The following is a 21,934-nucleotide window of genomic DNA, read 5'->3' on the forward strand; positions in this document are numbered from 1 at the left end:
TTCAAAGATGGTCTAAATGCATTAATATCTGGGCATTTTCCACCAGTCTTAACCAAAATGTTTCCTTTTGGGGATGCTTACCCTTTGAGACTTCAATATAAAGCACCATATCATTCAAAATAAATAATAATTTCCAGGGTTTTTTGTTTTTTTCAGAGTAGTAACAATAAAACCTCTTTTTGGAAGATATTTTATGTTCTGAAACAGTGTTTTTATAATACAGTGATCTCTTATATACTAAAATACCAAGGAAATGTGATTCCTCATGGCATGAATCCTTTCAAATCTGTAATGTCAAACAATGGGCGACCACACTTCCGGTTTCTTCTAGTTTAATCTCGCTTTACTGTACTCTTTATTAAGAGATTTATAGATAGTTTTAGTCATTTATTTGTTGAACGTGCTACAGGACGTTAAATATACATCATGACATACTTCTAAAGCCTGAGAGATGACATATATTGAGTAAAAAATTAAGGTTAAATCAGATAAGCAATGCATCTTTATTGCTTAAATACACATTTGACCACATAAATATTAATATTTGATATTGATCAGACACTGTTTTTGACTAAAATTACTTGCAGCATTCAAAATGCTTTTTTGAAGGTTATTTGGTGTTATAGGACCATGTAAAATATGAAATATCTGACACCTCAATTATGGTTCAAACGATCAAATCAGTTGTTTGCAGCTTAAATCTTTGCATGATGCCTAGTAAAACACAAATTTACCAACAGCAGCTGTGGGACAATTGGGTCATATTACAAGATTTCTGCAGGTTTTATGATGGAAAATTTAAGAATTTTAATAACTTTTAAGATCAAGTAAAGCAAATTCAAGGAATAAATTGAATGGACATCAAATGTAAATACATAAATGTAAAAATAATGTTTGTAATCAATATGTTTGTCTCTTAGAATCTTAAATCAATGTACATTTACTTGAGAAGCAAAAGTCTTCTTTTATGAGGAATTAATCAACATGAAGTAAGTTTATGATTAAAACGAGAACAAGTATCTGTCAATGGGCTCAGAAAAATTCAAAGCAAACACGTTTTCATTTTCCCTTGACAGATATGTGTTCTTGTTTTACGCAAAAACTGACTTTATTTCATTCAGTTTCTCAGAAAACAAGACTTAATATGCTCAATTTGCATCTGAAGTAAATCTTGATTTACTGAAATACATCTTGATTTATGGAAGATTGGAAAACAAATTCAGATTTTATTTTTTTATTTGTCTGTATGCAGCATTTAATGCCACAATTTTACGGATTTAAGACTTTCTGCTGAACTTTTCAAGTCTTAATTAAAAAAAAAAAAAAAAAAGAATAAGAGCATATTAAGACCTTTTTAAGACCTGAAACCCTGCATTAGAGCAGATCATTTTGCTCAGGATTGGTGAATTATCATAATTTGCGTATTTGAGTTTTGCTAAAAAAATTTCAGCCGAGCACAGATCACTCTTCAGTGTTTTTCAGCTCAGATGTAAACGATATAATGTAAAGCAGCTGTGGTTCCTGAGAAACCCGGAAGTGTCGCCACCAAGTGTTTGTTGGTAATTTCATCTATACGGGGAGTAAATTATACAAAGCAAATGAATTGTTTTCAATATGATCAAAGACACTCATGCATAAGAGCTGGTTATAATAACAGCAAAGAATAGAAATGTTGAGGTCATTCCATTGTAAATGTGCTTTCCTTTCAGTGTTCACATGTGATTGGACTGCAGTACTGTTTCCTATTACAGTAATATCGGCTTGCGTCACAGCCACATGACGTAGTGGACTATTTTTAGTCTATCCTATTTGATTTATCCATGGACACACAAGGCAACTGTATTTTTTAGCACATTATAGACCATAAATAGGATGCATGTTTGAAGGGTTTAGTGGAATAGTGTGCTTACATACAGTAATAGTGTAGTTGTAAACGAGACGTACCGAGCAATGTTACAAAATCGCATTCATTAGATTCGAAGACTACCTAAGCGAAGTCTAAATGTTGCATTGGCGAACAGATAATGCTTTAAATGTTCTAGTTTGGACTTGAACATTCTTTGGATTTAGTCTTATCTGTGCTGTGTAAACATCCCTACATGTCGCTTGAAACTAGTTCTTTTGACCTCATGTCAGGGTTATTATAGCTAACTAAAAATAAAACCATTCAAAATCTCTAAATCTATTACTTGACATTTTTATTTTGTTTTAGTTTAACTTATAGTAATAAAACACTTATAAAAAAATGCGTAAAAATGTGTATAAAATATATATAGACGTTAAAAAAAATAGAAAAACTAAAAGCCAAATGATTAAAACTTTAACTAAAATTAAAGTGATATTTAAAAATTATAGTTTTCAAAATAATAAATAAAAAAATTAAATCTAATTCACAAATATGAACAAAAATCCATAGTATATCAGTGAAACGAAAATAACATTGACTCGTGGAAATTTGATGTTGAAGATATTTAAATGAGTCGCTAAATATAATTAATTAATTTTACCTGACATTCTGGCCTGTAAACATTCTTAGACGGGTTAAAATAGGGCTGCATCGGCCTCTTTTTCTAAGCATCATAATGCTTTTTAATAGGAGACATTGCTAAGAGACGTGATATTAATGCATTCCCACAACAAGATAATTATTTGGAGTTTCTAGTTGTTCTTAAACTTAAAAACACAATGCTGCTTTGGCCAGATTAGTGAACGTGACATAATTGTGCAGTTCTTTTACACTTCAGTGGTAACCTATAGTCGTTTGTGTGGGTCACAGTGAATAGAAGAGCTCCAGACATCACATTTTGTTTCTTGAAAGCATATCATGTGTCAGCCGGACAAGAGCAAGGTCGGTGTAGCCCAAGATATGCGGTTAGTGGAGGGGAATGGAGTTGCAAAATGGGCCGAGTACAACTTAAAGGCATGCAGAACGCTTGAGGAACCTAATCGCTGGAGACGTGATTCTCGTTGTGCAGGGTATGCCAGCGCTCGATCTTCTTGTCTTTGTTCTTGAGGCATTCGTACCAGTGCTTCAAACGCTCACCTTTGGCAGTGATACCCAACTGACAGCCTCCTGATCGGGAAATATTAGTTGTATTAAAACATTCAATGTGCTACCAATGCACATTTAATAATTTACTAAAACATTTATGAATATGACATTCAATTACATTCTGAATACGAAATGTGGTGAAGTTATGGCACTATGGTCAGATTGAAGCATAATAACAATCTAGACCATGTTTGCACCTAGTATCAACATCGTTTAAGGATAACAAGCGGACATTGCTAAACGAGTCCAAATCTGCTACGGGGTAATAATGGAACGAGTTTTAAAAAGTGATTTTTTTCACTGTTATTTACAACAGGATCTGCATTTTCATGGGTTTAAATTACATTGTTAAATACATTTGATTAATAATATTGTTGCTATAAGAGACAATAAAAACAACTGTGCATCAAAAGCACTCCTTTACTAGTTAAATAAATGAACTTATTTGCAACATCTGAATGTAGCATCTTGTCTGTCAAAAACTAACATGCACAAAACTGACAGGTGATTTTTATCAAATGTAGCAGACTCGGTTGCTTAAAAGACTAAGGCAATTATCAAAGTTTAATAAAAAAAATTGTTACTTTTCCAAGAAAGGGTGATACATTTTTACATGGTTTGTTACATTTAATTACTCCTTGGCAGATTTGGACTTAAATGTATGTGTAAAGTGGCTATCGAGTGCTGCAAGGATGATGCATTTTTGGCAAAACCCAGAAATTAATTTTTTAGCACTTCTGGTTGCATCATCCTCAAGTCAATGTTTTTTTTTTCCCAATCGGTTTTTGATTAAATGCCAGAAATAAGGTCTGCGAACTCAAGATATTTTCACGTTTTGGTAGCACTTTAGTATAGGGACCAATTCTCACTATTAAGTAAGCTTATTAGCATGCCTATTGCCAACTAATAACATATTGGCTGTTTATGAGTGCTTATAAAGCACATATTCTACATCCCTAATCCTACCCAATTCCTAAACTTAACATCTACCTTACTAACTACTAATAAGCAGTAACTAGGAGTTTATCGAGGCAAAAGATATAGCTAATAGTTTGTTAATTGTGAGAATTGTACCTTAAAATAAAGTGTGACCCACATGTTATTCTATTACATAAAATGCATCAGTAATAGCTATTATATACTTGTGATTTTTAAAGCTTTTAGTTGTCTTGAAAAAGGTGTTTGCTAACAAGTGGGACTAAATGGGAAAGTTTTTAACTCAAAATTTCAGGGAAAATTTGTATAAATGCTTATTAAAAGAGAAAAAAATGAAAAAAAGAATATTAAAGTTAATATTGGATAAGTTGGATAAAATGACATTTGTGACCCTGGACCACAAAACCAGTCAATGTTGTGAAATTGAGATTTATACATCATCTGACAGCTGGTTTGTTATGATCGGACAATATTTGGCTGAGATACAACTATTAGAAAATCTGGAATCTGAGGGGGCAAAAAAATCGAAATATTGAGAAAATCACCTTTAAAGTTGTTCAAATGAAGTTCTTAGCAATGCATATTACTAATCAAAAATGAAGTTTTGATATCTTTATGGTAGAAAATTCACAAAATATCTTCATGGAACATGATCTTTACTTAATATCCTAATGATTTTTGGCATAAAAGAAAAATGGATAATTTTGACCCATGCAATGTATTTTTGGCTATTGCTACAAATATACCCCAGAGACTTAAGACTGGTTTTGTGCTCCAGGGTCACATATAATGTGTATATTTTACAATACCTATATAGTCATTGCATTTTCCGATGTCATAGTCCCATACTGAGATGTCAAGAGTCTTTTTGGCCAGCTCTGCATGCTTAATTTCATAGCCGAATTCCTGCAAAACAACAGTTCAAATGGCAAAACAGGGAAAATCTAAGAAACACTAAAGATCCAAGCAGCAAAAAAAATAACAAGGCTTCACATTGCTACAATATTGGACCAGATTATTAAACATGAATATATTTGCTAGTGCTGTCAGTAGATATTTAATCATGATTAATCACAAGATTTTGAAAGTGCTGAAATTTGACACTGTTTATATTATTTTCCTGTCAAAATGCATGTTTAATGGCTTTTTGCTATTATTAATATTATTGGCTATTTGCTGCATTGCCGATCATGGTTTTGAGTATTGATTCTTCTGAAAACAAGAACACTCAGACAACTCAATCCAGAGATTTTAATCAAATGTGCAAATGCATTTGAAGAACCAAATTGGACAGAGATGAATATCACATGAATTATTCTGGTCACACTGTTGGTCAGTCATACTATTTGTATTTGTTTCAGCATTTTTTAGGATCATAGTTTTTTATGTACACACCTACAAATAAACAAATTTTTCATTTAATTAATAAACATGTGTCATCATCACAGGTGGACAACATACCTCATTAAACTCAGGGTTGAGTGTTTTCTTCTTGATCTGCGTCTTGTTCTTTGCTTTCTTCCCCATATCAGGTTTCAGACATCTATATCCATTCATAGAAATATATCATCACATTTTCAAGCATTTTTATAAAAGAATAGAAAATAAACAATCCTTTTACAGATTCATTAAGAATTATATAATATTTAATATTTTTTAGTGCTGTCAAGTCGGATCCAAAATAAAAGTTTTTGTTTACATAATATATGTATGTGTGCTGTGTATATTTATTATGTAGCCTATATATAAATACACACACATATAGTATATATTTTGAAAATATTTGCATGTATTTACATGTCTATATTTATATTCATATCATTTATATTATATAACAATATATTTAATATACAAATATAACAGGTTTTTCTTAAATATATACATGCATGTGTCTGTATTTTTATATACATAATAAATTTAGACAGCACACACACATATATTATGTAAACACATTTTTTTATCTTGGATGCGATCCATTAATCATTTGACAGCACTATTTTTTTCTAATAACTTAAGTTGACTAAAAAGAATAATTCACCAAAACATGAACATTTGCAGAAAATGTGTTCAGCCTCAGGCCATCCAAGATGTTTGCAAGTATGTTTAAAATTTTTCGTATTTTAGCCAGTTTGAAGTTAAAATTGCCTTGATGGATTTGTTTCCTACAAACAGGCAGATTTTGTCTTCTCCAGATGGACTGGAGTGCTGTGGATTATTGTGATGTTTTTATCAGCTGTTTGGACTCTCATTCTGACGGCACCCATTCACTGCAGAGCATCCATTGCTGAGACACTGATGCAATACTACATTTCTCCAAATCTGATGGAGAAACAAACTCATCTACATCTTGCCCGGCCTGAGGGTGAACACATTCCCAGCAAATGTTAGTTTTTGTGTGAGCTATCTCTTTCAATTGCATGAGCGTTTCCTAAACATATAATAAATGCAATGCATATAAATGTTGAGTTTGACAGAGAAACTCACATTTTGACAAAAGGATCAGAATACCCATTTGCATCCATTGCTGCTAAGTGAACACAGCGTACAACGCCTACAATGAGACGACTCTGCTGACTGCTGTACATGAGAGATATCAGGATTCGTCCTCTCTCTTCCATCTCAGCGCCGTCCTTCCCAGTCTACACACATACAAAAACAATGTAGTGTGGATGATAATGATAGAACAGGAGCGTTTGTTGCAAATGTACTTATTGTAGAAGCACATCATTCTATAAATAGCATGTGGGTGTTAATTTATTTTGCTATTAGTATTTGCAGCTGATACACATACAGTAACAGTGATGACCAAAATACACAGGATGCACAAAATAATGTTATCACCGCATGAAAAAGCTCTAGTTTGAAAAGGTCTAATCTGTAAACCTCTGTTAATGACACCCTTGTGAAAAAGAATTGTGTTGAATGTGCACTTCAATTCTTTAAGCTATTTTTTTTACACTTTTAAAAAGTGCACTTTATAATAATGCCATATTAAAGGTTTTAAAGTACATTTTAAATTATTTATTTTGTCGTGCTTAAAGAAGTATGTTGACTAAGATACTACAGCACATGTAAAGTACTTTTATTTTTAACTGTAGTGTGTTATTCGATATTACATTTAAAGTTAATATATTTTAAATGTACTAAATTATAACTTTATCATTACAAATGTATAAAATAAATATATTTAAATACAAAAACAAATATATTTAAATAAATACATGACAAGTTTTAATAGAAATAACGTTAAAGTATATTTTAGTTTACCATCAATGCTTGTCAGTACATTCAGAAGTACTTTAACCATATTTCAAGGACAACAGAAGTAATTATGAAATTACATATTGTCACGTTCCCTCTCGGGATACAAGGAGCGAGGAGACGTAGGAGTTCCAATAAGCACATTTATTATCAACCAGCAGACAAACAGGGATCATGGGGAGAGACGAACACATCTGACGTGATGACCGGACACAGGGGCTAGGAAACACAGGGCTTATAAACACTAGGAAAACAAGGAACAGGTGTGGACTAATCAAACACAGGGCTAGGGACTAATTAAACTAATGAGGAAAGGAACGAGGATGGCCAAATAGGGACACGAGAGGAGGGGAAACACAAGACAAGGACTGACATGTAACATATCGCCCCCCTCCCGGAAGGTGCGTCCCGCACCGTAACATACACATCACGGGCGGGGGGGGGGCGGGCGCTCTGGAGGCTGGAGCAGGGCCCGGACAGGGAGGAGACCAGGGAAGCCTCCAGGGCGGATCAGGGGCCTTGGGAGGCCATGGCAGGACTGGAGATTCGGGAGGCCATGGCGGATCTGGAGCCTTGGGAGGCCATGGCAGGACTGGAGATTCGGGAGGCCATGGCGGATCTGGAGCCTTGGGAGGCCATGGCGGATCTGGAGCCTTGGGAGGCCATGGCAGGACTGGAGATTCGGGAGGCCATGGCGGATCTGGAGCCTTGGGAGGCCATGGCGGATCTGGAGCCTTGGGAGGCCATGGCAGGACTGGAGATTCGGGAGGCCATGGCGGATCTGGAGCCTTGGGAGGCCTTGGTGGATCGGGGTCCTTTGTGGCCTTGGCCTTTGGCCTGGCCACACAGACTGGGACTATATGGCCCCCCCCCAAAATTTATTTGGGAAAGTTCCCCTCTGGGGGCCACATTGGAGGAGAGGGCTCTTGGGGGCGCTCGGGAGGAGCGGTAACCTGAGGGCGCTCTGGAGGAGCGGGCACTTGAGGGCGCTCTGGAGGAGCGGGCCCTAGAGGGCGCTCTGGAGGAGCGGGCCCTAGAGGGCGCTCTGGAGGAGCGGGCCCTAGAGGGCGCTCTGGAGGAGCGGGCCCTAGAGGGCGCTCTGGAGGAGCGGGCACTTGGGGGCGCTCTGGAGGAGCGGGCACTGGGGGGCGCTCTGGAGGAGCGGGCACTGGGGGGCGCTCTGGAGGAGCGGGCACTGGGGGGCGCTCTGGAGGCGCGGAGCTGGACGGAACCAGCGGAGACGAAGGAGAGCTGGACGGGACCAGCGTAGATGCAGGAGGGCGCTCTTGCAGCGCGGACTCCTGAGGGCGCTCTTGCAGCGCAGACACTTGAGGGCGCACGGGAGGCGCGAAGCTGGATAGAACCAGCGGAGACGAAGGAGCGCTGGACGGGACCAGCGGAGACGCAGGAGGGCGCTCTTGCGGCGCGGACTCTTGAGGGCGCTCTTGCGGCGCGGACCCTTGAGGGCGCTCTTGCGGCGCGGACATTAGAGGGCGCACGGGAGGCGCTGGGCTGGACGGGACCAGCGGGAACTCAGGTGGGCTGGACGGGACCAGCGGGAACTCAGGTGGGCTGGACGGGACCAGCGGGAACTCAGGTGGGCTGGACGGGACCAGCGGGAACTCAGGTGGGCTGGACGGGACCAGCGGGAACTCAGGTGGGCTGGACGGGACCAGCGGGAACTCAGGTGGGCTGGACGGGACCAGCGGGAACTCAGGTGGGCTGGACGGGACCAGCGGGAACTCAGGTGGGCTGGACGGGACCAGCGGGAACTCAGGTGGGCTGGACGGGACCAGCGGGAACTCAGGTGGGCTGGACGGGACCAGCGGGAACTCAGGTGGGCTGGACGGGACCAGCGGGAACTCAGGAGGGCTGGACGGAACCAGCGGGAACTCAGGAGGGCTGGACGGAACCAGCGGGAACTCAGGAGGGCTGGACGGAACCAGCGGGAACTCAGGAGGGCTGGACGGAACCAGCGGGAACTCAGGAGGGCACGTGCGTGGAGCCGGCACTGGAGGGCACGTGCGTGGGGCCGGCACTGGAGGGCACGTGCGTGGGGCCGGCACTGGAGGGCACGTGCGTGGGGCCGGCACTGGAGGGCACGTGCGTGGGGCCGGCACTGGAGGGCACGTGCGTGGGGCCGGCACTGGAGGGCACGTGCGTGGGGCCGGCACTGGAGGGCACGTGCGTGGGGCCGGCACTGGAGGGCACGTGCGTGGGGCCGGCACTGGAGGGCACGTGCGTGGGGCCGGCACTGGAGGGCACGTGCGTGGAGCCGGCGCGGGAGGGCGCTCGGGAAGCGCGAGTTCGCGGGGGCGCTCTGGAAGCGCGAGTTCGCGGGGGCGCTCTGGAAGCGCGAGTTCGCGGGGGCGCTCTGGAAGCGCGAGTTCGCGGGGGCGCTCTGGAAGCGCGAGTTCGCGGGGGCGCTCTGGAAGCGCGAGCGGCGGCGGGCTCGGGGGAGCCGCTGACGACGGCGGGCTAGCTTCGACTCGGGCCCGAAAGTCTCCCAGACACCGGTATATCCCCAGCCTCCAGGTCAATCCCGTGGTGTCTGGGAGGTTCATGGGGCGGTGGTGACAGGCCCCGAGCCGGAAGAGCTGGAGGATGACCGCGTCGTGCAGCTCCGCCTTCCCGGCCAGCTCGCAGAACTCCTCCGTGTACTCCACGAAGGGGAGATCGCGGAGTATCAGGGCGCGGAGGCGGGCGGCGAACTCCATCGCCATGGAGGGAGCGGGAAAAAAGGAGCAAACAAAAAACTTTCAAAAACGGAAAACAAAACGGGGGAAAAGGAGCGCCGCTTACTTTGTAGGTCCGGTCATCTGTCACGTTCCCTCTCGGGATACAAGGAGCGAGGAGACGTAGGAGTTCCAATAAGCACATTTATTATCAACCAGCAGACAAACAGGGATCATGGGGAGAGACGAACACATCTGACGTGATGACCGGACACAGGGGCTAGGAAACACAGGGCTTATAAACACTAGGAAAACAAGGAACAGGTGTGGACTAATCAAACACAGGGCTAGGGACTAATTAAACTAATGAGGAAAGGAACGAGGATGGCCAAATAGGGACACGAGAGGAGGGGAAACACAAGACAAGGACTGACATGTAACACATATAAAGATGTACTTAAGTGGCTCAAAAAAGCACACTTTCAAAAAATTCAGCTAGGTGCATTTAATATAAATTTAAACTACAATACATTAAATGCAAAAAACATTACATTCAGCTCATATTATTTCTGTAGTTGGCATACTTAAAAAAGTACTTAAGTACTTCAGTTTACTTCTTTTTCACAAGGGTATAGAATAATGCAAATTATAATCCATCCATGGCAGACAGTTGCAAGTCTGTAAAGCTGAATGTGACCTTAATCTTAATGCAAATATATTGTTAAGTGATGTCAATATTTTGGTATGTCTTTATAAATATGAGTTTAAACATTCACCTCATCCTCATAGAGGGTGATTCCTCGTGCACCGCCTGCAGCTGATGTTCTTTTTGTCTAAGGAAAGAGAGAGGCGCAATTTTTACCTTTCATATTTGAAAGGAATATATATATATATATATATATATATTCAGTGAATTCAGCAATGTTTGTTAATATGTGTATAAAACACTCACCTGCACAACCCTCTCTAGACACACGTTAAAGTTTTTCTTCTGACTGAACTTGAGTTTTTTCAGCGCGACTCTGGTTTCTCCGATGAACTCATTGTGACCAAACTTGTCTTCATCACAGACAGATATTCTGCACAAACAAATCCCTTGAAAGGTTAAATATGAATCAATGAATACTGAATGTACAATACAATGAATACTTTCTTTAGTCTAAGATTAGCTAATTAATTGGAAGTGAAATAATGCTGAAATAAAATATATATATTTTTTATAATATATTATTAGACCAAATTAGATGTGTTGCCTTGGTAACTAACTGAAAAAACACGAGTGTAAGTGAATACTAAAAGGACTAATACTAAAACCCAAATTAAAAAAGAAATGGAAGTAAAAATAAAAAAATTAAATGACAAAAGCACATTACAAAACTAAACAAAAGATGAAAACTGAATATTTAATATTTGAACCTTTTTCATGATATTCACATTTTTTTAGATGTACCTGTATATTTAAAGTTTGAAACATTAGGTCTTCATTTCTGACATGCTGTGTTTAAGCATTTGTTAATGGTATGGTCACAAGAGAAGGATGTTGTGTTAATTGTGTTTAGACTTTTGAAAATGTGACTACAGATTGGACAAAGGGATGTTAGCAATTGAAAAAAACTGTAAAATGAGCTAACATGGTCAAAAATATCCTAAATCATACAAGTTTGATTATTTCCAAGGTAAGAAAAGAAACATCTGTACTGGAGTGCACTGAAACCTGAGGGTCTTGCGCTGCATATCCTCGTCGGTCAGCCCGTGGTACACCAGCGTCTCGTTCCAGGTTGGGTTGCGAGTGTTGCGCAGGGTCTTGGTGCGTAATTTATTTGACTGCATTGACAGCAAAGATGCTTTGTTTAACCGTCATTGCTTGACCAGAATAAAAGAAGTTTTGAAAAGAAGCTTTTGCATAACTGAGGCTCGTCTCATGAAGCTAGCGTTGGTTTTGAGTTGAACAAACCAATTAATATCACTAGTCTTAAAACTATAGCGTCTGTTTCAACCACAGGATAAAAAATAAACTTTATCTCACAATTCTGACTTTTTCTTGCAATTTGTGTTTATATCCCGTAATTCTGACTTATTTTCTCAGAATTGTGAGATATTAATACGTCAAATTCTGAGGGGAAAAGTCTTATAATTAAGTTTATAGCTCCCAATTCTGACTTTGTAACACACGACTGTGAGTTTATATCATGCATTGAATATCATACAATAATTCAATTCAAAATGCCACTATAAAGTTTACAATTAATTGTCCAAATTTAATTGCTGATGGGTAATGCATCACAGGTTTACTAGATTGTTCATATGTCCTTGCTCTCAATATGTAATTTGCAAAGAAATGCAATAACAGACCAGCAACAATGCAGCTTAAATTTCAGAATACAATATAAATAACATATAATTATTAATAATCATTACCAATTTTGTGAATATGCTTTTTGTGATGAAAGCGATATAGGGGAGGTGGCTTTCTTGCATCAGAGACATGATTGGTTGGATTGGTCCAGTTTTGGTTTATAATCTCTTACCCAGACAAAACTTGCCATGTACATTCATTACTATGATGATAAACACTGTAAAAATGTTCTGCTTTCGTGAGACTGAAAAACGAATTGTCAAACTATACTCAAAGTTAACTAAGAAGTCACTTAACCCTACGTTATGAGACTGGCCTCTATATTATTATAATGTTTTCATTATAATTTTAATCATGAATACCAGAAAAAATGTCTGTAACTCTGCAGCAATTTATTCAATTTCTACCAAAAATTGTTTTATATATATATATATATATGGATCCTTTTCACATTTTCACATCATCATAGCTGGGTAAACGTATATATTGGTAAGTGGAAACTACAACAAATATAACATATTTGCATTAATATTTGCCGCAATAGTAAAATAAAAAAATCACGGTAGCATTTCCATGACTTTCCAAAATCCCAAAATATTCAGAGATTATCAAGGTAATAAAATATAAAATATACTGTGCATTAAATAATTTAAAAGAGAAAATATAAAAACATTCTAGATTTACAATGTTAATAACTGTGGTATTAACAATGTTACTAATTGCATCATCACGGTTTGTCAAAAGGGTCCATTACAAAAGTGTTGAGCTATTGCTATAGTAAACATCACAGACATTATTCAGAGTTATTAATATTTGAGAATGCCTACTGCACCAAACAGCCCCTGATCTCACCTTGCTTGCACCCGGTAACAGATGAAGCTTGACATAAGGATCTGCCAGTCCGTTCGAATCCATCGGTTTCAAACCCTGCAAGAAAATATTACAATAACTTAAAGTTTTGTCACAACACAGAAATCAAGCACAGTGCAATATTACTCAAATAACATTTCTAAATCTTCAAACTTTTTGTAATTATGTCCTATGAAGAGCGCTCATAACTGTGATAAAACTGTGAAAAGCTCCAGTCGGGGACTAAATATCCAACTCATCCAAATTAAAATATTCACGGATCAGAACAAACTGTTGCATGATAATAAATACATATCTCAGTACTATTACAACATAATTAGCCCACAAAGACAATATATTATTTTTTGTTTGTGTGCAAGATTTTTAATATAGAAGATACCTTCGCTCTAATAATGTTGCAGTGAAGGCTGCTGTTCCCTTGGTCATACAGTAAAGTGAAGTCCAGTGATCCCAGAGTTGCTGAAACAAAAGCAATATTGCATTAGGCTCAAGCATTTCATTAAGTTTGAATGCATGAGATGCAGAATCTAATCTCACAGCTCTACATTTCAGTGTGTGCTATAAATAATTATGTTGCTGCTTTCTGTTGCACTTCATTTAATTGAAACACTCTCTCACACACACACACACACACCACAAATGCACATGCTATACAGTATTTAAAGTTTAATGCAACACTGACATCTAATAGTGTTAAAACAAGTTGTTTTGCCAAATCTAAAAGTAACACCATGGTGAATTTTTTTTTTAACCAAACCAAAATATGTCTTTAAATATGTTTCAAAATGTAAATATATTTCAAATATGTTGTAAACAGGGAATAACGTTTGCAGAAGTGTGATTAGGCGAAGGGCTGTGGAATGCCACATCTGCAAAAATTAGAATTAAAAAATAAAAAATATATGAAGAAATATTGAAAGAAATGTAAACCAATACACACATAATTAAATAAAAAAATATACAAATAAATCTAAAAAATAATAATTAAATATACAAAGAAATGTAAAAAAAAAAATAATAATAATACAAATATGTAAAAACACAACAAAAATAAATAAATATATACTTAGATATACATAGAAATGTAAAATAAATAAATACACATACCTAAATATACAAGAGAAGTGTAAAAAAAAGTGATGTGATGCTTTCTCTTGCACAACATTATATGCAAGCAACATAAAAAATTAAAGTTAGATCTTAGATCAACACATTCTGCAACTCTAAACTCTGCTTAGTAATTCATGTGAAGATAGAATAAAACCTGCAGGTGAACTACAGAACTGATTAACTTCCTATAACAAAATCCCACAAAGGGCTCTTCTTTCCACCAACAATGAGAAAATTGATAGCAAGTCTCACAGTGATTATGATGATGATGATGATGATGATACTTTTTAAGACATGCTTCTTCTAGTCACAGTCAAAGCAGAACAAGAAGTCACTGAGGAGCTGCTTACTGGCTTCATCGGAGTCATAGCTGTTGGCCTCCTCCTCCTCCTCGTCCGCTGGCGGAGCGGCCTGATGCTGGACGGCTCGAGGGCTGAGCGCAGGCTTCAGCTCCGCTCTCTCCTGCACTTGAGACACACTGCTGACGGACTGATAGGCTCCTCTCTCTGCCTCCTGAGCAGCTGGTAGGGACAAAAAAACTCTTCAGATTCTAGTATATTACAGTGTTTTTTAACTGCTTACACACATTTTCAAAACTTTGCCTCTTAACACACAAATCCAAGAATTGCAGACACAAAATGCAAAATGCCTCACATCTCTTGCAAAATGAAGCACTGCGTGCAAAATATCACAAACACATCTCAAAAGCAAACAATTGCTAACACAATATTTTCTGTGGTTTGGCAGATTTGCTGTGTGCTTCTGCTGTTTGAGTGTCAGCTTTCAGAAATTGTGTGACAAGTAAAGATTTTGTGTGTAAGCAGTTCGAAAAAACCGTAATCAATACTCCTAAATTGTATTGTATGTGCACTTGTAGTAGACAAAATGCATGTATGCTTGTGGCCCATTTTTATGCAATACTATAAAGAAATAATGTGTTTTTTTTTGTTGTCTGTGTGCATGTTTGTTGTTACCCGGCTGGAATGTGCCTGATGGGGCTGGTCTGGCCGCGTGGACGTTCACCGTCTTCTTCATCAGCACTGGGGTATTCTGGGAGCTCCCTGCATCTCCATCCGCCTCTGAGTAACTGTGAGTTTGAAGGTGAGCAGGTTTTTGAGCCACGGGTGGTTTTTGGGCGATCGGTGGATCCACTGTCGGCTCTGGAGGTTATATAACACACATACACTTTCATATGTATACATTACCGGTCAAACGGTTGGAATAATTAGGAGATTTTAATGTTTTTGAAAGAAGTCTCTTCTGCTCACCACGGCTGCATTTATTTGATTAAAAAAAAATATAGTAAAACCAATAATATTGTGAACTATTATTACATATTATTACATGTGTTCCACAGATAAACGAAGGTCTTACGGGTTTGGAACGACATGAGGGTGAGTAATTAATGACATCATTTTAATTTTGGGGTGAACTATCTATCCCTCGTCTTAAAGATGGATTTGTTTCTTACAAACACACAGCTTTTGGCACAAAGCATTAACTGATGGATTGGACTGGAGTGGTGTGGATTGCTTGTGTATTATTGTGATGTTTTTATCAGCTGTTTGGACTCTCATTCTGACGGCACCCATTCACTGCAGAGCATCCATTGCTGAGACACTGATGCAGAGACACATTTCTGCAAACCTGATGAAGAAACAAACTCATCTACATCTTGGATGGCCTGAGGGAGAGTAAATTTTCAGCAAATTTTCATTTTAGGTGAACCATTCCTATATTTTTCTGGGGTTGTAACATGTTTCAATAACCAACAGCTGATGGAAAAGTTAAAATCACAGTTTGTCCAGCTCACCTGCGGCCGGTGCTTGAGTCTGCATAGCCGCTGTAGGAGCTGCAGGGCGCTGCTGAGGACTGGGATCTCTGGGTCTGGAAACGGGCATAGGTGAGGGTAAGAACTGCTTAGGGAGACCTTTGAAGAACCAGGCTCCAGATCGCTTCCATACCTTTAAAGGGATAATAGGCAATGGACATTTACAGACAGTTAGACTCCAGATCACTTCTTTACGATAGGTGTTATTCACCCACCTCTCTCTGCTCGCTGCAGATCTTGCAGAGCCACACAGACCGCGGCCGAGCGTTCGCCTGCACCCCACACTTGGTGCACATGCTCTGAGGGGAATAACAGGACGTAGTTATGAAATCAGTTCATTAGAGACAGTAAAAACAGTATTATAAATAGTGAGCAGAATGAACTAAACAGCTGTGACACCAGTATTTCAAGTAGGATGAATAGAGCTGCATTGCTGACTATTCAAGATGGGCTTTAAAGACACAATATGTAAGTTTTCACCGCTTCAAAACAAAGAAATAAACAAAGGCGTAGTATGATGACGCCTGTAGGATCATGGGAGTTGTTGTCTTCATCCCCACAGATGACGCAATCCGACGGGACTCGGGCAGAAATCATGTTCATGTGCCCCTGATCTACCTAAATGCATCTATGTTCGCGCGAATCATTCGTGATGATTCAGAAAGTGGCTTGGATGAAAGGGGCGGGTTCAGGAGAGCTCATTAGCATTTAAAAGAACATGCAACAAAACGGCCTTAAATTTTAACCAAAGTATGTTATAGACTTTTCATTAAGACCCTAAAGAATCATATCAAACTGTGGAAAATGGGCATCCGATGACCCCTTTAATGTTTCAGAATCAAATTCCATTAGCATCCCCTTTGTTGCATTATTTATTTATGATTTTATTGCATGTACCAAATGTATAGCAATCCCATAAGAATTCAAATGATCTAAAAATGAGGCGTCATTTAGAACATTTTATTTGGATTAGTTTCTCACCTTTTTACAGTCCTCACAAACCACTGATCTGTCCCCTCCTGAACCCAGCTGCTCTCCACATAAAAGGCAGCGTGACTTTCCATCCCCACAAACAGCTTTTTTCATGTTGTCCAGACGATTCACCAGACGTCTATCATAAATAAAACAGAGAGTGCATATGGGTCATTATGTTAACATATACAGTGCCTTACTCTTACATTGGCACTATAAGCCAAATAATCTACATGTCCTTGCTGTTGCTTATGCTTCTGTGCATAATCTTTCTTTCAAAATATTCAAAATAATGTAACCTTTAATAAATAAATACTGAAATATACATATATACAATTTAATATGAGAATGTGTCCAATTTAATTCTGGATCTTTTGTGCCAAAAATCATTAGGATATTCAGATCATGTTCCAGCTTTATCTCAATTTGAAAAAAATTTACCCTTATGACTGGTTTTGTGGTCCAGGGTCACAAATGTGCTATATAAATAAACAATGTATTGTATTGTACTGTATTGCACGATGTTGGTGATAACAATCGATAAACATCCATAATCTCTCTCCTACCCAATCCTCTCTTGCTCCATTGCCTCCATTTTTTCGGCCCGGGCGATGACGCTGTTGATGATCTCCTTCTCCTCATCAGTCAGCTCTGCACCGAGACACGGTCCAGACTGCACATGGACACCTTTCGTGCCCATCACCGCGTCTGTCATCGTGAAATCACTGGAACCTGTGATGCAAAAATGAATAACAGTGAATAGATAAAGAACTAATCAAATAGTAAAAAATTAGCAACCCAAAGAAACAAATATATATTAATAAGAGTGCAAAAAATCCATCTTCCAAGCCATGTCTTCCCCAAAATATACGTTGATTAAACCTATAATAATGATTATATTTTGGGGTAAAATGCATGCATACAGTATGTCATTTGCTGCACGTCACCTCACGCAAAAGCACGACTAACGCAATCAACCACTAGAGGACAAAAGGTTAAAGATGAGTCATTTTTTGAGTCTTTTACAAGAATAAATAATAAATCAATTCATTCATTTATTAATAATAATAATAACAAATCTAAATTTTGAATATGTACACAATCTACTAAATAAATAAATAATTGTATTAACAATTGAGATTAATTGGTAACAGCCATGAAATAAAAATTGTACTGTGCATTAATCATATAAAAAAAAAACTATACATTTTTGTAGCATGCTTAACATTTTACCAAGAGGCAAGGGTAGGCCTGTATGCTGTTGCAGTCGTCTTGTGTGTTTTATAACAAGTTCAATCAAATAAAAGATTATGAAATGTATGTATTCTTTTATCACTGCCTAGACTGGCTTAAAATTAGTGTAATGGAGCTACTCCAAACCATCAATAGAGGGCACTGCAATCAAGACTAATGCATTTGGGGTTGTACCTTAAATCTGGATGAAAAGTCATTCACAAGTAATTTATGTAACATGATAGACCTACTCACCCCAAACAACTTTGCTTCATCAATATCAATTACTATAAATAAAATCATTAGTTTAGTGTTATATAGATGCCCAAACCTGCAGAAACAGAAATAAAGAAAGAAAGAAAGAAACATGGCTTTTTCATTAAATTTAGTCCCTTTATTTATTTTTAATATTGATATATTGATATAATATTTATTTTTTATATTTCATCATTTTTTTGTATTTATTTGTTCCCAGATGTATTTATTCCCACATTTATTCATGACTTGTTTTTGATTGACATCAATAGCCATGTCTTGAGTAAATGTCTGACGCTTTATAACTAGAAGTGAACATTTTAGACAAAATCATCTTCTAAATGAATGGTTTTGAATTCATTGTGAAATCTACTTTGGCAAACTGGTCCTAGGTTGTTTGCCTGATCGGAATAAAACTAGTGCATATATATATTGTCATTATTGAAAATGATTAAAGTCATGTTGAGCTGCAATTAATCTTGATCGCGCCCAGCCAAACTCTCAACAACAGCATAAAAAAGCAGCAAAAAGCAAAACAATAAACGCTAACCATACTTATTAGCACAAGCTATTCATATCACTGTACAGTGGTGGATCTTGCGTTTCTATCACTGTAATATTATCCACAGATTCTCACGTCTTTCAGAAATGCAGGGACTATTTGAGATGCTTAGTGCTGAAAGCACATTTGGCTGGCAGTAACAGCACTTCTTAATGCATAAGGCTTATCTGGGCTTATCTGAGTTCTAAAAATGAATTGCAAGCAGCAAATTCAAACACTGCCTACATAAAGGCACACACAAAAAAAAACGAGCCAATTATGCACTCTAACTAAATTAAAGATATGTGCATACAGTCATTGCTCATTTTTGAGATGTTAAATTAAATGATTTCATTTTATTTATCATATTTTATTTTGTCCACATTGCTGTCCTTGACTTTCACTGATATTTTAATGACTATTCACTTTTGCACATAGTTATGTCCCAGTTTCTGTTTACACTGATTTTGTTGCACTAAATAAAGGTTTATAAAGTATGTATGTAGGTGATGTGAAATTCCATGCGATTTCTCTAATTCTGCATGCATATTAATCAGTACATGTGCTTTTAACAATTCATTTATCACCTCTAAACTGCTAAAAGCTGAAAAGTAGCCAGTACCTGAAATATTAAAATACTAGTGGCCAGTCACATTTTAACCCAAAAATGTTTTATTGAAAAAAAAGTTTAGGTTTATAAATTATGTTTAGTTAATGGATGCTGAAAAATGTCACATGCTAAAGCTGTAATCAATAATCAATGTAGATGGAGAAATTAATCTTTGATTTATTACTTCATAAGGCTATACTCAGTTATGAAAAACACATGGAAAATCATGCGTGGGCTTAATAAGGTCACTTCCTCCGCAACAAAATTACTGTACAGCATAATATGTGGATTAATATGGCTAGAGATCTCATTTAAACTCTACAAAAAAAAAAAAAAGTTATAAAATTTGCATGAGCTCTTATACAAATTTGAACTGTTTAAACATATTGACATTTGCGTGCTTTGCCTGCATGGTAAATTTAAAGAGCATGGTGTACATTCCTGCAAATATATTCAAAGAAACCCTTTTTTGGGGTATTACATTTTTTTATTTGCCTACTAAATAGCCTATCTGCCACCACAATGAAAGATATCTGAAAGCTGAGTATAAATGTATCAGATACTTCCCTTTGCCTACATGTTGGCCTAATATCCATTTTGTTTTGTTATATGAACTAAGCACTAAGTCCCAAGTTGAGAGGTCCCAAAATCCATATAACAGATCAGGGACTGAGTACAGCAAAAATAAGAATACAGTCTGTATGCAACCAATGAATCAATCAAATCTATAGCGAAACATACATTTTAATACCCTTTTCTCAATATCTTTCCACATCAATGCTCTACAGTGACACATTAGATAATTTCCTGATTATTTGTCCTGAAATGCTTAAACATAAAGGTGATTATCTGTTATCAACAGCAGTCATGACGGATATCTCATCAAATCTCAGCAGTGCAAATAGTCATTTGACTGCAAAAATCCACGCCTTCATGAATTTCCTTCTGCATGGAAAATACATCAAATATCATTCTGCATTATAAACCTGAATCGATACAGAGAAACCCCTTCCAAAACTCCACCGCAAACAAGCAGAATGACTAAATATGAGTGGAACTAGGTCATATCTGCAGAAATCTCCACAGAAAACACTTACTTGGATACCCCTGAAAGCAAGTGCCTGGCCATACACTCCCACTGAAAAAAAAAAAACTGTTGTAGTCTAGAATTAATAACTCTAATATGCACAAAGCAATCCTGATCGCTGCCTTGCTGCGCAATAAGAGCAGAAGCGCTCGCGATCTCGTCTTTAGAGGAACGCACCTTGCCTCTCTCTCATCAGTGTAAAGCAGAAGCAAAACCCGCATTGAGATGACACACCTTACGCTTATCTTCTAGAAGACAACTGCATGTTGGTTCTTACAGTCCTACAGCAAACACGAATGAGACCATCGGTAGATATTCCTCACCTAAAGCTCACATAGATTCATATTTTTACAGCAACCATTGTTCAGCCATCATGTCGATATCATTTCATATAGCCTGTGCATGGATGACTGTGGGCAGAATGCATTTGTAGCTACTGACTACCACCTCATCCGATGTAAAATCAAAAGACACCGTACCTTTTTTCATGCACCGTTTTTTTCTGTATTAAATAAATTGCAAAACTCATCAGGTTCGAGACCCAAATGCGTGCGTTCTCCACAGAATTCAACAGCTTTGTCGATTAGAAAATGATGCTTTTTGCATGCACTGTGTTAATAAACATGTTAAGTGAGGAAAATGTTATCTCGAATATTCTTACCTGATAACAACCGCCCACTTATGAAGGAAGGCGACTGCAAACAATGCGGACTCTGGGAGTGAGGTCAGTAGCGACTGCGCATATGAGGAGAGCGCTCTTTCCCTGATCTTCCTTCTCTGAGCTTTGCTCGTAGCCCTCTTTACTTATTCCACGCCCGTGTTACCTTGCTGTGGAAACCCCAGTACACTGGCAGTGGTGAGATGCGTTCAGAAGCGAAAGATTGAACACTTTACTATAGCCTACGGGTGCACTAATATGCATTAATTCATGCTTAACTAATGCACAGATAATCACGAGTTAATGTATAGGGTGAAGTCAGCTAAAATGGGCCAAAGAAGGTTGTAGCATCATATCCCTTTAAATTTTAACAGAAAATCACAATAACTGATCTTGCATTGTTAACTCTTGGTGACATGTAACAATTTTTATTGGTCTGAGTTTTTTAAGGCGGGCAGGGCATGTGGTACATGAAGCTTGTCAGAGA

The 21,934-nt window shown here is 38.2% G+C and overlaps 1 protein-coding gene across 1 annotated transcript; it reads right to left on the minus strand.

Moving 5' to 3' along the window:
* Positions 1–2,942: 2,942 nt before the first annotated feature.
* LOC306881684 (rabphilin-3A-like) lies at positions 2,943–17,778 on the minus strand (the record flags this gene model as incomplete). Its single annotated transcript, XM_079435884.1, has 15 exons — positions 2,943–3,073; positions 4,798–4,894; positions 5,450–5,531; positions 6,473–6,627; positions 10,701–10,757; positions 10,877–11,003; positions 11,639–11,748; positions 13,133–13,207; positions 13,530–13,609; positions 14,611–14,781; positions 15,235–15,426; positions 16,074–16,224; positions 16,307–16,390; positions 17,073–17,202; positions 17,630–17,778. 15 exons carry the CDS (start codon positions 17,776–17,778, stop codon positions 2,943–2,945), a joined length of 1,791 nt encoding a protein of 596 aa, XP_079292010.1.
* Positions 17,779–21,934: the final 4,156 nt, after the last annotated feature.

Source organism: Barbus barbus, assembly GCF_936440315.1.
Source record: "Barbus barbus genome assembly, chromosome: 2".
Taxonomy (NCBI): Eukaryota; Metazoa; Chordata; class Actinopteri; order Cypriniformes; family Cyprinidae; genus Barbus; species Barbus barbus.